We start from the raw sequence: 16,245 nt of genomic DNA on the forward strand, positions 1-16,245 counted from the left end.
TCCCACCCCTTCCCTGGTGTCATTAAGTGTTAGCCTTCCAAAGAAAATATTTATGCTAAGTTGACAGTGGTTTTAAAGGTAAGAGTCTTTAAAAAACCAAGAAAAAAAGGCAAGGTGAAAGAAGATGAGACAAGATAAAAAGGTCAGGAAAATAACATTTTTAATGTAATTAACTACTGAAAGTGTTCCTGAAAGCACTGGTTTACCTTTACCTAAGAGTCAACTGAAATGGAAAATCTGACTATATGTGACATTGTTAAACCATCTCATTAGCAACACTTGTTTGATTTAATCCAAGAACCAAATATTGCTATATAGAGGTCAAAGCTTAAAGTTATTGAAGACTTATCCAATTCAGAATTAAATAAAAAGGCCAAAGGCCCAGAGAATGTTTATGCTGCTGTTCTTTTTTCCCCCCAGTGATCTAAATTTAACTAACTGAAATTATATTCTAAGTATCAGATATTTATGCCAGGCTCTTAAGTGGCAGCTAATTTGCATACTGAAATTACTTGAGACTTGTTTTAGTGAGAAGCCCATTGGGTGCAGAAATAATTGCTGGGGAAGAATCAAAAGCAAGAGAACATGATGGTCTTTGCCCTGAAGCAGCTTACCATGTAAGCAGGTGAAACAGATATTAAGAAAGAGGGGGCTGGGGGGGGGTGAGGGGTGGGGGTGGGGGGAGGGAAGAAGTAAAGAAATATTTGAGTTCAGATTCATTTACAGCCTTTTGGCACAGCCTGCTAGTTGGCCATTGAAATCTGAGCTTTCCTTCTTCAGAAATGGTTGTCCCTGGGACTACATTTCCCAGCTCCCTTTGCATCTATGTGAGACTATGTGACTAGTTTGCCATGTGACCTCATTCTGGCCAATGGAATGTGGGCAGAAAAGATGTGGACCACTTTTAGGCCTGGACCTTATGCCTTACCCTCCTTCTTCTATGGGCTGATATAACTTTTTTTTTTTTTTTTAATTGTACTGTCTTGTCCCAGTTTTGAAGCCCTGAATAAGAGGCTGGTCAGTCAGTTTCCCTTCTTAAACAGCCGATTAAGTCCACATCCCAAACCACTTCATTGTTGGGCCCTAACACTCTGGGGCCACGAAACATATACCCTAATTGCCCCAGAGTCAGGTACCAGACAACTAGGGATAACCCCTATGCCCAGAGCCCTGCCCCCAAATTATTCAACTTCGCCAGTCCACAGGAAGACCATGAAACCTAGCTAACCCCACCCCGCTTGCCATAAATCAGCTGCCCCCTAGAGCCCCAGCCTGCTGTTACTCTGTTCCCGGGTACAATCCCCTGTGTGGGCCTGCCTAGCAACATTCTCTTGTTCAGAGCTCTAAGAATCAAAGAATTTTGCCTTTCATTTATCCAAGTGTCATTGTGTTGGGTCTCACCATCTTTAAATCTTATAAAACAGCTGAAATGGCAGTGATCACAGATTCTTGGAAACTATGTTGATGATGACAAAGTTGCCTTCTGTCTGGTCCTGAATGTCTTCCTCTAACTCTCCCATCCCTGCCCCACCGTCAGTGCCCTGCACTGTCCTAAGAGAAAGGAACTTCTATTATGTTGTTACTTGTTTTGGCTTATCGGTTATGTCAGTCTAGCCTACTATAATTATTATAGGAAAACAACCAACCCATTGCTAGGGATATAGTATGAAATGAGGAAGCCTCCAGAGAGAGACAAGGGAAGCCAGTATCTCAATAATCTCTATGAGGAGGGGAGCTCAGGGTTGATCTTTTACAAAATGGCAAACTAGTTTTGCAGTTAGTCCTTACTGGACATCCCTCCACTCCTGTCCAAGGAAATGCTTCAGTCAAAAGATGCCTTATGTAGATAGATCTCCATTATCTCTAGTTTTAAAAAATATACCATCAGTGCACAGTATTCTCAAAGTTAACTTCATGTCCTTAGGCCCCAGGTTCATTCCGACCTTTTCCTCTTCTATGTTTATCTTTTTCCCCTCCTATCTTTTCCTTTGCATTGCAAGTTAATTTCTAACTATCTAAGCATTACATAATAATATTCTCAACAAAATTATATACAGATAAATAAATAATGAAAGTAAAATATAAATTATAGAAATAAAACTATTCTTTGATTAATCCTCCCCAACAATTCCATCTGCTCTCACCAACCCAGATGCAACCCCACTGTCTTCTGTGCATGGTTTCAGGCATTTTTCCTTTTTATTCACATTAGTTGATAGAAAATCTATGGTATTGTTTTTCCATAAATCATGTCTTACTGTCCATTTTGTCCCACAATTTGCTTCTTTCACCCAACAATGTTTTGGAGAGCTCTCCATGGTCCTACATGGAGATCTAGTTTATACCTAATGACTACATACTGTTCCTTAGTGTGACTGTACCACAATTCATTTAGTCATTCCATTATTCAGGGTGTCTCCAATTTTCCACCATTACACAAATATCTTCAGTGAACATCCTGGGACATGCTTGCCTGAGTACTTACTCAGTCCTGGGTGCTCTTCAGGTGCTTTCTAGGAGATCCCATTTAAGCCTCTCAGCAGCTGTATGAGATAAGTACTGACATCATCTTTGCTTAGTAGGTGAAGTGTTTGAGTTGAACTTGCCAGGGCTTCTTTAGGGGTAATAATGAGTGGTGCGTTTGCAGGGCAGTTTACCCTCCTCTAAGTGTAGCATGTTTTAAGGACACCAAAGGCTTTGTTTTAATCAGATACAGTAAGACATGTAGACATGGAAATGACTGTCAGGAAAGAGGTGTTTTTCTTTATACTCACAATTCCCGAGAAGCAGGAGGCATGGCAAATCATTCAGGGCCACTTGCGGAAGCACCAGAACCGGTCAAGAGGCAAAGGGAGTGAGGGGTGCAGTGGGGAATGTGTGGTTTTTATGGGAAGGAATGGGTGAGGTGGGTAAACAAGTTTATAATAGGCTAGTTTGAATAATTTCAGTGGGCTCTGAGGCGTAGGGGCTGTCCCTAGTTGTCTGGTACCTGGCCCTGGGGTGATTATGGCAGGGGAATAGTGACTCTAAGTGTGAGAGACCATAAAGGAGGTAGTGGGGTGTGTGGGCTCTAGTTTACTATCTCTAGGAATTGCTTAGCCCTGGGAAGGGCAGTCTCTCCAGGGTCAACAAAGCCCCAGGTGTCAAAGCATCAGAATACAGAAAATAAAAGACATGGTTAATACATAGCAATTTACACTCCTACCAGCAGAACATGGGAATTCCCTTCTGCCTGCATCGTCACCAAACACTTGATGTTATCAGACTTATATTTGTAGTCCATCTGATAGGGGAAAACAGTGTCTGTTGTTTTAATTGGCATGTTCTCATTAATTAGTGATGTTGAGTACCTTTCATGTATCTTTGGTCCAATGGTGAATAGTCCATTCCTGGCTCCTCTCTCCAATTTATTTCCACTCCTCCACAGTCTTCTCTCTTTTTCTTCAGACACAAACCAAACGTCCCTCCATGACTTTCCAAGCCTTTCTCAGTATGGCACAGGTGCTTTTTGGAATTTTTACTTCTTGGCGTTTCCCAACTTGTCTTCTAAATTCTACACTTGGTCTCTTTCCCCACCCCCTCCTTCCTGGTCTTTACACAAGCTGCTCCCTCTGCCTGGAAACTCACTGCACCTTCTCTTCCTTTTCTTCCCTTTATACACACACATGTGCGTACACACACACACACACACTTCTACTCATACAACATATGAAGTCACCCCCAGGATCCTTTTCCAGCACACTTCATCCTATCTGCTTTACAATCTTAGCACTTAGCCCATGACCCTGTAATTGCAGATTTACTTTTCTACTCTCTCCATAGGTTATAAACTTGTTGAAGACAAAGATTGTATCTTTTATATTTTTGTATCCTCCACACCTAGTACAATGACTGAAACATGTCAAGTACCTGAGAATACACCTTGAATGGAGGAAGAATGGGTGAGAGGTGACTGAATAAGCACTTTTTAAAATTTAAGTATAGTTGATTTACAATGTCTCAGGTGTACAGCAAAGTGATTTAGTTATACATATACACATATATATATTCTTTTTCAGATTATTTCCCATTATAGATTATTACAAGACATGGAATATAGTTCCCTGTGTTATACAGTAGGTCCTTGTTTATCTATTTTACATATAGTAGTGTGTATCTGATAATTCCAAATTCCTATTTTGTCCCTCCCTCCTTTCGTAATCATAAGTTTGTTTTTTATGTCTGTGAGCCTATTTCTGTTTTGTAAATAAGTTCATTTGTATCATTTTTTTAGATTCCACATATAAGAGATATCATATATATGTCTTTCTCTGACTGACTTCACTTAATATGATAATCTCTAGATGGACCTATGGCAGGGGGACAGTGCTGGCATGGTACCAGCATGGTACCAGCATGTTGCTGCAAATGGCATTATTTCATTCTTTTTTATGGCTGTGTAATATTCCATTGTGTATATATATTAAAAAAAATATATATATATATACACGACACATCTTCTTCATCCATTCATTTGTGGATCGACATTTAGGTTGCTTCCATGTCTTGCCTATTGTAAATAGTGCTGCTAGGAATGTTGGGGTACATGTATCCTTTTCGAATTAGAGTTTTTGTCTTTTCCAGATATATGCCCAGGAGTGGGATTGCTGGATCATATAGTAACTCTATTTCCAAATGAGCACTTTTATCCTGTTCCACACTCCAGCCTTGGAAGTGTGTCTCCTCACTGAGTGTGTTATCCATCCAGGGCAGAGGTGGTGGGTGGATCATATGCTATGACAATTCTAGATCTCTACTCAAACCCAGCATCTAGTGCAATGCTAAGCTATGTTCTAGCATGTTCTGAGCTCATTAAATGGGTTGTGGTTGATTCTATGTTTTCCTGGATGGGCAGGATTGAGGAAACCCAGAGAGAAGAGAGAAGAATATCAACTGACTTCAGTCTGGTTTTCAATGCCAGGGCAAGATTGGTGGGGAAGGTCTCCTTTCCTTCTGCTATTAATCAGTTAATTCAGAAAATAATTCTTGATTGCTCTACTGTGTTCCAGGCTCTATGTTTAGCAATAGGTGGAACAAGTAGAGAAACACTTGCTCCCAGAGAACTCACAATCTACTCAGAGGCACGGTACCAGTCTGCTAAATGCAAGCACGTTGGGATGAATGAAAAGGTGTGGACTGTGGGAGGTGCTTCGTGGAGATAATGTTTAGACACTGAGGGTTGATAGGACTGTGAAGCAGTGTGCCTTCAAAGCTGGCATTCTGGGGTTCAGGGGTGCAGGAGCTGAGAGGTGCTCAAGAGGGAGGATGAAAGGGCCACAGAGCGCAGAGTGGTAGAGTGTGGTTGATGCCATGCTGGACATAAATTCTTTCAGACACTTCCTGTTCAAGTGCCATCGTGTCCTTTCTCTGCTCACAAACCTCCAATGGCTTCTCTTCTCACTCTGAGTAAAAACCAGATCCCTGCCAGTGCCTCTAAGGCCCACCTCAGTAGGAGACCTCTCTGACCTCAGCCCCCCTAGTTGTCTGCATCACTTACTCACTCCAGCCTCATTGACATCCTTCCTGTTTCCTGTACACAACAGGCAGCTCCTGCCTCAGGGACATTGCATCTGTTCTCCCCTTGCCTGGACATGCTTTTCTCTTAGAAAACTGCATAGCTCACTCCTTCGGGTTTTTACTTAAATGTTACCTTCCCAGTAAGGGCTTCCCTGCCTACTTTATCAAAAATTTAAGCCTTGATCTTTGCACAGCACATGTGATAGACTGCCAGTTTCCCCTGACCCCTTCAGTCCACTCTCTTCTTGCTTCTGGTCACCTGGTTGCCCCATAAAGACTACATTTCCCAGCTTCCCTTGTAGCTAGATATAGTCATGTGACTAGGTTCTCACTAATGATAGATGAGAGAGCTAATTTTTGTGTAACTTCTGCCTCCCTTGCCTGAAAGGAAATTGTTTGCCTTAGATTCCCTTTTCTTATCACTTTCCCTCAGACTGGACCCCAGACAGATCGGTGACCCAGCTTCTGTCCCACACATGAAGACAGTATCTTAGAGGATGGCAGAATAATGAGGTAGAAGGAATCTGGGTCCCTGAATGACCCTATGGAGCAGAGATGCCCTATCCACCTAGAATAGTAAGACATTCACATAAGGGAGAGATAAACTTCTATTTAAGTTACTGAATATTTGGATCACTTTGTTATAACGACTCTGCCTATGCTCTAACCTACATATCTCCTCTATAAATTCCCTGATTTATTATTCTGCCTACTACTTCACACCATCTAACACTCCCAATGTTTTCTTCTTTTGTGTATCATGTATTCCTTAAGTAGACTGTGAGTTATTCCAGGGCAGGGGGTTTAGCATCTTTGCTCACTACTGCATCTCCAGCACCTAGTACAGTGCCCAGTTCATAGTTGGTGCTCAATGAATATATTTGGAATGAAATGTTATTGTCCACTGAAAATGAAATCAAAGGCTATGCCATGAAGACAGAGCTTCAGTAAGTTTTGAAAAAGAATCCTAGGGCAAGGTGGGGGGCAGTAAAAGGATGGGAGAGGGGAGGGGAAAATGAGTGAAAACAGTGAGGAATGTCATTCATGGAGGGTTGAGAGAAGCGTGGAGTCCGAGGAGGGGTGGAGTTTTTAATCAGGTCAGAAAAGCCCCTCAGCTCTCCTGTGTTTGGGAGGGAGACTCTGGAGGCTTTGCTTCAGCATGTCTCCCCACTGGTATTGGTTTTGGCATTGACTTCTATATGAAAGAGGAAGAAAGATTAAGTTTTTTCCCATTTAGCAGGAAGTAAGTCATGCTCTCTCCTGCATTCCATCTACCCTTATTCTCGTCCTCTTGAGAAAAATCTACATCCTATATTCAGGATAACTTACCTAGAATCCTTGAGGTGGAAGGTATTCATAGCAATAGCTGTGACGTATTGGTAAAACCATTAGGATGGAACTGAACTGCTTTAGGTTTAATCTGATGCCTCCACTGGCTGGGTGGTCGTGAGTAAATGCATTGAACTCCTTTGTCTTTAGCATCCTCGCCTGTAAAATGAGTGTAACACTGGACACTGAATTGTGTCCCCCCCCCCCCAACCTCCAGTACCTCAGAATGTGACTGTATTTCAAGACAGGGCCTTTAAAGAGGGAATAAAGTTAAAATGGGCTTGTTAGAGTGGTCTCTAATCCGATATAACTGGTGTCCTTATAAAAAAGATTAGGACACACACACACACACACACACACACACACAGAGGGAGACACCAGACACTTGCACACACAGAGGGATGACCATGTGAGCACACAGCAAGATGGTGGCCATCTGCAAGCCAAGGAGAGCAGCCTTAGAAGAAACCAAACCTGCTGATACCTTAATCTCGGACTTTTGGCCTCCAGAGCTGTGAGAAAATAAATCTTTGTGGTTTTATGACACCTAGTGTGTGATATTTTGTTATGACAGCCCTAGAAACTAATACATGAGATAATGTGGAAAGCTAATAAAATGGTGTGCTGTACCTGCCCTCCAAATGCTTGTCTTCTAAAGTTGCATTAATAGAAGCAAATTATTTAAAATACAGGATGTGCCAGTCCTATCGTATGCTGGTCAGAACCCACAGAGTGAATGTGGAATCCCCTTCTGGAAACAAACTCTGATTGCTTGGGGGTGGGTGGCCATTGGGAAACTGGGTCCCATCCAGAGAAAGGCTACAAGGCTGGCGAGGAGTCTAGGCACTGTGACACTGTGCGAAGTAGCTAAGTTTAACCCAAAAAAAGGAAGAGTTACGGGGACATAAAGCCATCTCCAAATGAGTAAAGCACTGTCTTAAGGAAGAGGAATTCCATTTAGCTGTGTGGGCCCGGATGGGAGAGCCGGAACCAGTGTGTAAAAGTTTCAGGGAGGTAGGTTTCAGTTTAGTACAAAGAGGGCTTTTCTAAGAGAGCTGTGGGCAAACATTACAGGCTTCCTCAAGTATTCCATGAGGCTGCATGACCACTTAGCAGAAATGTCAGAGGGGGGACTCAAGCACAGGTCCTGTGTTTGCACCAGATAAACTTGGATGTTTCTTTCAATCCTGATATTCTCTGTACAACTGTATTGTATTTATCAGCTGGAGAACAGGTCTCAATAGTGCTTAGACATATCTCTTATGATTGTAAAGACATACACATGGTCAACAAATGTTTTTGAGTTTGTTGATTTGACGGCTTATTAGAAAGCTTTAGAAAATTTACTGAGAAAAACAATTACATAAATATTCAAACTCTAGAGGTCAGTCATAGGACCTTGGAAGCGTGGGTACCCAACTAAGATTCTGGAGCCCCAAAGCACAAGCTTTAGCAGAAACGAACTTGTGCTAGTGAAAAATCTTAAACTTATTCTATGCAAAGCTGCCATCTCAGTTTTACAAAGCAAAAATAAATAAAGAGAAAAAATGCTGAGTTAGATTTATCTGCTAAAAGTTAATCTATCCTGAAAGAATTTGTTCAAATTACTCCCAGTAAGAGTCGACACAGTAAAAGCTGTAATTTCCTGACTACCATCAGTATGTGAGATGTGGGGAAAGCCGACGGAAGCAGAGGATGATTTGGTGGTGGCATCCGAAACATGGTTTTCATATCCACAAATTGCTACAGAATAATGGGGTGCCGCTGGTTCTAAAGTGCCGCCTGCCTGCACCACCTCATTAGCTCACACCCCTTAACTACCGTGGCTGGGACGTAGGCCCTCGGAGCCAGGCAGGCCGAGGAAGGCCAGCCTTGCGCAGGGCCAGCGGGTGGCCAGAACCAGTGGGGAGTGAGTTGCACCCTTCTGCGGGCTGGGCTCGGGCACCAAAAGCCACACAGAGACAACACCGACGAGGCAAACTCTCTCCACCGGGGGCTGGGAGGGCAAACACCCTCGACCCCCTTGGGTTCCGATCCACAGCCCCAGAAGCCCCCCACCCCACCGCCGCCCCCTCCTCCGTACTCAACCTTCTGCAGCTGCACCGAGGACCCTCCCTCTCCCCGCAAGGAGAGCGTGCGCCGGGCGGAGGTTCGGAGGGGCCAGCGCATCTCCCAGACAGGCTAAGAGTCCTCCTGCACAACGCCTGTGGCTCGCAAAAGGGCAAATATCAAGGGAGCGGGAGGAGGGGGAAGAGTGTCATTCGGGCTCTGAGGGGACACGCAGAGCCTTGGTGGGACGTGGTGAGGTGCGGAGAGCTAAACGCAGGAAAGGAAGACTTTGGCAATTGGCCGTCCCCCGCCCCGCCCACGTGAACCCCGTCGGTGGTGAGGGTCTTGGGGTGGGGACCGGCCGCCCTGTGCACTCTTGTCCCACGGGTTGGAGCCGCCACCGCGGCAGCAGCCTAAAGCGGAGCCCTCTCCCGCGCCGTGCCGCGCTCTGGGGGCACCGGAGGACGCGCGGAGGCCGCGGCGGCCACCCGGACGCGCGCGCAGCGCAGGCGGAGACCGCCGTCCTGCACCAGGAAAGGGGCGACCCGGCCCTAGGCCTGTGCCGACAGGTGCAGGCGCGCGGGCTTCCGATTGGTTGCGGCGGCGGCGGGTCCCTTCCCCCTCCCCGCGCTCGCGGGGCCCCTTCCCCAGCCGCGGCGCTGGCTGGGTCTGCGGAGGCGCGTGCCCGCCGCGTGCGTGTCCGGGCTGCGCGCCTCCGCCCCGCCCCCGCCCCCTCCCTCTCTCCGCGCCGCCGCCGCGCGCTCGGGAGCTCAGGTAGCGGGCGCGCGGGTACCTCCTCGGGGGCGCGCGGCCGGACTGTCGTCCTTCCCCCCGCAACTCCCGCACGCGTCCGCTCCCGGAGCCTGGGGCGGGAGAGCGCGGGCGCGGGGAGCTGGAGCCGGGCGCCGCCGCCGCCGCCGCCGCCGCCGCCGAGGCTTCCGTCTCGCTCGCTCGCGCAGCGGCGGCAGCAGAGGTCGCGCACAGATGCGGGTTAGACTGGCGGGGGGAGGAGGCGGAGGAGGGAAGGAAGCTGCATGCATGAGACCCACAGGTAAGACCGAGAGCCCCGGAAGGGGCTTTCCATCCCGGGGAGGCGCTCGCAGGCCGAGGAGGGGGAGTTGGTGCCTGGCTCTGCTCCCCGAGGGAGGAATTTTTTGACAGCGCAGAGAAATCTCACTGGGGACTGGGCAGTAGGACCCATCCCGATCCTGGGGAAAACCAGAGAAGTAGCTGGGGGGATCCGGTGCCACCTCGTGAGATTCCTAAGAGTGAAATGTATAAGCCCGGGGAAAAGTGTTTTTTCAGCCCCAAGAGGCTGGAAGGCTTTAGACTTTCCTGTCGTGGTCACAGCCGCTGAATCCGGGGGACCGGCGCGGAGCCAATGTGCGCTAACCCCTGCCCTCCTTCCCCTCCTCCATCCCTCCCGCACGCGCAGCATCCCGCGGCGGCTGTTACTCAGTGTACCCCGCGCTGGGGAGAAGCGGGGGGAGCTCGCCGTGGGAAAGGGGGCGGGGGCCGCGCGGGGGAGGAATGGGCAAGGAGCAGGGGAAGCCGAGGGTCCCGGTCCCAGGGCGGAGGAGGGGGAGCGTGGCCCCCGGCGCCCCGGCAGCCTGGGGTATCGTCGTGTTCGCTCCTGGTTGCAGACTCTTGCAAGCCGGATGCCCTCTGTGGATGAAAGATGTATCATGGAATGAACCCGAGCAATGGAGATGGATTTCTAGAGCAGCAGCAGCCTCAGTCCCCCCAGAGACTCTTGGCCGTGATCCTGTGGTTTCAGCTGGCGCTGTGCTTCGGCCCTGCACAGCTCACGGGCGGTGAGTGACCCCGCCGTGGCGGGGAGGGCCTGGGACGGCAGGGAAGGGGAGCCTGGCCCTTGCCACTCCGCCCCCCCTACACCCCAGACTTCTGGGGTACCCGAGAATCCGAGGAGCCTCTGTGTCCCAGCCTGAGACCACCCTTCCTCAAAACCCCTGGAGTTCCCAGAAAATTCCTCTGTGGAGCCTGTATAGATTCACACGCCCACATTCTGTCTGGAGTTTCCCACCAGCCGCCCATCCTGGCTTCTCTGAAGGAAAGACAATAAGCCTGGCCCACTATTCTCACTTTGGCCAAAAGAGAGAGAGAGAGAGAGAGAGAGAAAGAAAGAAAGAAAGTGGTGTATTTGTGGCGAACGTGTGTTTGTGGACCTTTGACCCTGGTCTGTGCCCTCAGCAGGCAGAGGTCGGTTTTCAGCTTCTGGATTTAGGCCAGAGTTGCAAGAACCACCTTTGTGAATGTGAAGGGTCTGGAAATGTGACCAGACTGGCTGCAGGACAGCTTTATTTGAAAGTTAACTTTCTCTTTGGCTTGGGAGGTGGTGTGTTCAGGCATGCCCGTGCATGTTGGCGGTGGGGAGGGCATGCAGAGGTGTTCCTTCAGATGTGTTTCTGGAGAACTGCTTGGCTTCTCCAGGTCTGAGTTACAGGGGGAATAAAGTCGAGTGCTTTTTCTATGAAGTGGAAGTTAGCTGAAATCAAATTCAGAGCCTCAGTCCTCAGGGGCGGCTGATCTCTGACGCATTCGGTTCTGGGGGGGAGGGCTGTCTTTTGGTTGTGGTGGAGGAAGATGGATGGCATTCCTGTCTGGATTTCAGAGCCTGAGGGTCTTTCTGCCACCACTGCCCTTTGCTGTCCATTCCAGACTTCCTGTGAGAGCTTGCTGATGTGGGCATATTAAGAGGACAGAATCATGTTTCTGGAGCTGAAAAACTGTTAATCTACAAATAAATTATAATTGGTGGAAAAGCAGGCATTGATTGATACAAGTAAACCATTTTAGTGTTTTAAAATATTGCCGTTTTAGAGAATTCAAAGGTGAAGATGGAAATAATGGGTGAAAAATTAGTAGAGGTGGGGGAGGGCACTACCAAGTTGGGCTTTAACACAGAGGAATCAATAACCCAGGTGTTGCACTTAGAGGTCTGAGAGATGCCAGGAGTCTAAACGAGCTTCCTGTGATGTGCATATTTATCGGAATTAGTGCGAAAACACTCACTTTGGATGGGGGACCCGGTTTTGGTTTTTCAACAAGCGGTAACTTTTTTGGTGCTCCCTTTTTTTACAGAAATGTCTCTGAGGCAGGTGTCCTCTTCATAGAGGACAAGGTCAAGTGGGATGCCAGGCCAGCACCTGTGTGGCCTGCCAGGGCTCTGGTCACAGCCTCTGTCCGCCCGTGAGCTTTAGCTCCACTTGGAGGGTGAGTGGGACCAGGTGGGCAGGACAGCCTCGAGCAGGGCCTGGTCATCACCTGCCCTCTTCTCTTTTCTTGCCTCCAGTTATAGCTGTCATTTCCTTAAACCAGGTGCACGTGATTCTCCATCCTCTCTGTTCATTTCTCCAGTGTAGATGGCAGGTTAGTCAGGGTTCATCTGTGTGTGTCTTGACTGTTGTTATTGGAAGTGTGAGGTCTGAGCACAGCCTGGACTTGGTTGGCCCTTGGTTCTGCCATTTGTGTTTACAGAGCATCCCCCCACTCAAGGATCTCAGAGCTCAGTACACAGCACAGCCCCCTCAGCCTCACATTAGTCACCCGTGCGGTTGTACAACACGTCTTTCGCTCCCCTCTTCCGAGAGGCAAAGATATCAACAAAAAGATCCAGGGCCTTAAAGAAGGCGGGACGAGGGTCACCTATCACCTCTCCCTTCTTAGTTCCCACACGCCGCAGAAAGGCTGGCCATCAGCTTTGTGTCATCTGGAACTCCCTCAGGCTGAGTGTGATTTCTGGAAGATGATTTATCATTTCAGAATTCTTCCATGAATAAACAGTTTGGGTGGAAAAGGGTGGTGGAGGTTGCTCTATGGAGTTCACTGTACAGAGATTTCTTTCTTCGGAAAGAAATCCACGTGGAGGCTACAGGATGGTTTCATTAAAGCAAATTCATTTTAATTCTAGACCAGTGCTTCTAAAATTTTAATGTACTTACGAATCACTTGGGATCTTGCAAAACGGCAGATTCTGGTTCAGCTGGTCTGGGGTGAGCCTGAGAGTCTCCGTTCCCAGCAAGCTCACAAGCGATGCAGTTGCTGCTGGTCCCAGGACCACACTTTGATTAGCAATGCTTTTGACGACGAATTCCTTAAAACAAGTTGGTTCTGACTCCAGACTTTCTGCCATCTCTCTCAAATACCCAAATACAAATGGCCTGTAAAGAGGCAGAAGTCTCACCCAAGTGTCTAATCTTTAGGTGACACACAGAACTGAAACTGAGCCCTCAGAGAGTGCTGTCTTTTTTTTTTTTTTTCCAACCATGAAAAGGTGCCTATTTAATAGACACTGTTCTGAAATGTGGATTTTCATTTTTGATTGCTTTCAATGGAAAAGGAACATGACAATAGCAAGATATAATAGTCTCAGCTAAGAGGAAAAAAAAAAAAAGAGCATGTGCCCAATACAAGAGTTACAAGAAAAAGCCTGAACTAGAAAGGGAAAAATTGAGAAAATGATCAGATGAAGAAAAGGGGGGAAAAGAACTCTGTCAAAAACGAAATGCTTTCTCCTAGAAAGCCAGAGGTTCCATTCAATTCTTGGAGCCCTAAGGGAGCTTTAATGAGCCTGAGTTGGCCTGAGGTGACTTTTGGATGGCTCTTTCCCGGTTGCCGTTTATATCTTAGGAAAGAGGGCCCACATTTGGGGCCACTAAAACCATATACCGTGAGAGGAGTAACATCAGGTTTATAGGGAGACACAGGGCCTCGCTGTTCCCAGAATCTGCACGCAGCACAGCTTCGGCTGCTTCTCTCTTCTTCCCTCGCAGTATGTGTTCCCTGAGATGGTTTTTGGGTATTTGAGGGCTGCCCGGAGTGGTCCACCCAGGCTCAGAGGAAGAGAGCTAAGAGTTTGCTTTATATTTAGGTCCTTGAAGGCGAACTCATTAGTACAACCTTATAGTATCAGGAACACCGGCCACGCTCTGCTACTTGACAGCTTTGGGGCTTTGGGCATTGGAAGCCTCAGTTTTCTCATCCATAAAATGAGGATGGTGCTGCCTAACTTCCGGGATTGCTGTGAGGGATGGGAGTCATGAACACACTCAGTAAATGTAGACAGTAGTGAGCAGGGAGCTAACCAATCAGGAAGGAGCTAACCTTCCCGGCCTTTGTTTTATTCATTCAGTAAAACCTGTGACAAGCACTGCTGTATAGAATGTTCTTTTTCCCTCGAAGAACCCTTCCTCCCTCTCTATTTTTTGCTCAGTGAACACATTTCTCTTTCAGACCCAACTTAAAATGCCATCATCTCTCTCATATTTCACTTCCCCCTGCACTAGGTATAACTCTTTGTCCTAGTGTCATCTCATCCACTAGAGCATAAGCCCATTGAAGGCAAGAACCTTGACTTTATTTATTTTCATGTCCCAGGCACCCAACACAGCATCTGACACACAGAAGATGCTCAGCTAATGCTGACTGACAGCAAGAAAAAACATTCCCAAATTGCTGCCACACCGTTTAGAAAATAATTACCATGGGCGGTTACAAAAGGACTGCAAGAGTGTCATGGCGATTGAGGCCACTTCCACTTGGAGGAGGCCTGGGAGGTTGGAGGAGAACTCAGGAAAGGTTCTAGAGAAGAGGTGGCACTTAGGATGAGATCTGAGGGAGGGAGTGGTTGGAGCACCTCAAGGGAGAGACACCTTGTGCAGAGGTGTGGAGGTGGTGATGTCATTGAACTGTTCAGGGAGACAGAACAGTCTGGATCGTCTAGAACATGGTAGACCCGCAGGGAACCAGGAGGTAAGGAGGAGGAATAGATTGGGACCCAATCGTAAGCCCCGGTGAGGATTCCGAGTGTCACACAGCAGGCAGTGGGAACCACTGAAGGGTTTAGAGCAGGAAGGTAATATCATCTGAGCTATGCTCCTTTTCCTTTCTCTGCTTCCAAGTCTCTGACCCAGGGCACTCCCCGTTGGGCTGCCCTGTCTGCACATCAGAGGTGTGGCACTAGTACCGCTGGCTTAAGCTCCTGGAGGTCTTGTTTGGGCCATGTGGCCGTAGCATTGAGCTGTGTGCCAGCAGGCAGGAACAAATGCTGTCTGCCCAGCTCACTGATTTGGAGGTGCCAGTCTCTTGGAGTTTGAGAAAGATTTCCTACGTGGTAGAGCGTAAGCTTCTCCTGCAGTGTTATGTCTAAAAGCCACAGTTTCAACCTGTACTTAATTCCGTCTATAAACAAAAGTCCCAGTGCCTCAAATTATAAAGCATGTTTCTTCAACAAAAGGCCACTCTAATATAAACAGCATGGAAACGCTTTTGATTTATCCCCGAGGTGAAATCGGAAAGCTTTGGGAGACAGGAGAAGGATTTCATACCACAAGTAGCAAATCTCTCATCTCAGAGGCCTGAAGTGGCAAGTTGGAGAGAGAGTCAGTGGTTCTTTAATTCCTGAGAGTAATGAAGAGTGTAGGTGAAGATTGCTCTCCAGTAAATATTGATTAGATACGTGAAGAAAAGCACCCATGTGACACTTTTCCTGGTGTCAGAGGCATATTTCAAAAGCTTCCAAAAGGCCACGGAGACTTGCCCTTAGCTGGGAAGCTCTGGTACAGCTTGAGAGCCCTGCGTTCTTTATAGGGGTGATAGATCAAGTTCAGTCTCTGCTGTTAAATAGCTTCATGGCTTTGGGCAAGTTGTGTAACTTCTCCTGAGCTCAATTCCTTCCATATCACTAACATTCTTTAATTCTGTGATTATAGGAATTTGATGGGTTCTGAACACTGGGGGTAAAAAAGCCAGCTCTGTTTTTTCCGTTCATGCATCCATCTTTTGCGAGTGTCTGTTGCATGCCCTGGGGATATGAAGATAAGGGAATGTAGTCCTTGATCCTTAGGAAACTGACAAGTAAGGGCTGGTTTCTTCTGGAAAGTTTGAATGCAGAAGGTTGCATCAAACTGTTTTCTTCATGTACATTTTTAATTCAATTGAAAATTTAGTGTTATTTATTGATACTGAAGAGGAAGGTCATTTTTCCAGACTTCTTTTATGCTTGTCTTATTTTGCAAGCTCATTTGGTGTTTGATAATTGAAACAACCACACTTAGTAACAATATGTCTAAAGAGGTCATTGGGATCATTGTCTCTGAATTGAGGGAAAGAAAGGGGCAGAAAAATAGGTTTTCTAATTTGTTTATAAACACAGTTGCATTTGGCCAAAACCAACCACAGCACTTAGGACAGATGCATCAGATGTATATTCTCATGGATCAGATACAACAGTTTGTTGATTTATTGGTCCATTCTCACAAGAACAAACTGTCAACTGTTGCTAACCATGGA

The 16,245-nt window shown here is 47.0% G+C and overlaps 1 protein-coding gene across 3 annotated transcripts in view; it reads left to right on the forward strand.

The window, feature by feature from the left end:
* Nucleotides 1-9,659: 9,659 nt before the first annotated feature.
* Nucleotides 9,660-16,245, forward strand: part of SUSD4 (sushi domain containing 4) — a 137,776-nt gene continuing 131,190 nt past the window's right edge. For all 3 annotated transcript variants that reach the window (XM_059941961.1, XM_059941956.1, XM_059941967.1), the window contains exons 1-2: nucleotides 9,660-9,985; nucleotides 10,578-10,748. In XM_059941961.1, the coding sequence (XP_059797944.1) occupies nucleotides 10,613-10,748 (136 nt within the window). In that variant the 5' untranslated portion in view covers nucleotides 9,660-9,985; nucleotides 10,578-10,612. The remainder of the gene's footprint in view (nucleotides 9,986-10,577; nucleotides 10,749-16,245) is intronic.

The sequence above is a fragment of the Balaenoptera ricei genome, chromosome 1 (genome assembly GCF_028023285.1).
Source record: "Balaenoptera ricei isolate mBalRic1 chromosome 1, mBalRic1.hap2, whole genome shotgun sequence".
In the NCBI taxonomy this organism is placed as follows: Eukaryota; Metazoa; Chordata; class Mammalia; order Artiodactyla; family Balaenopteridae; genus Balaenoptera; species Balaenoptera ricei.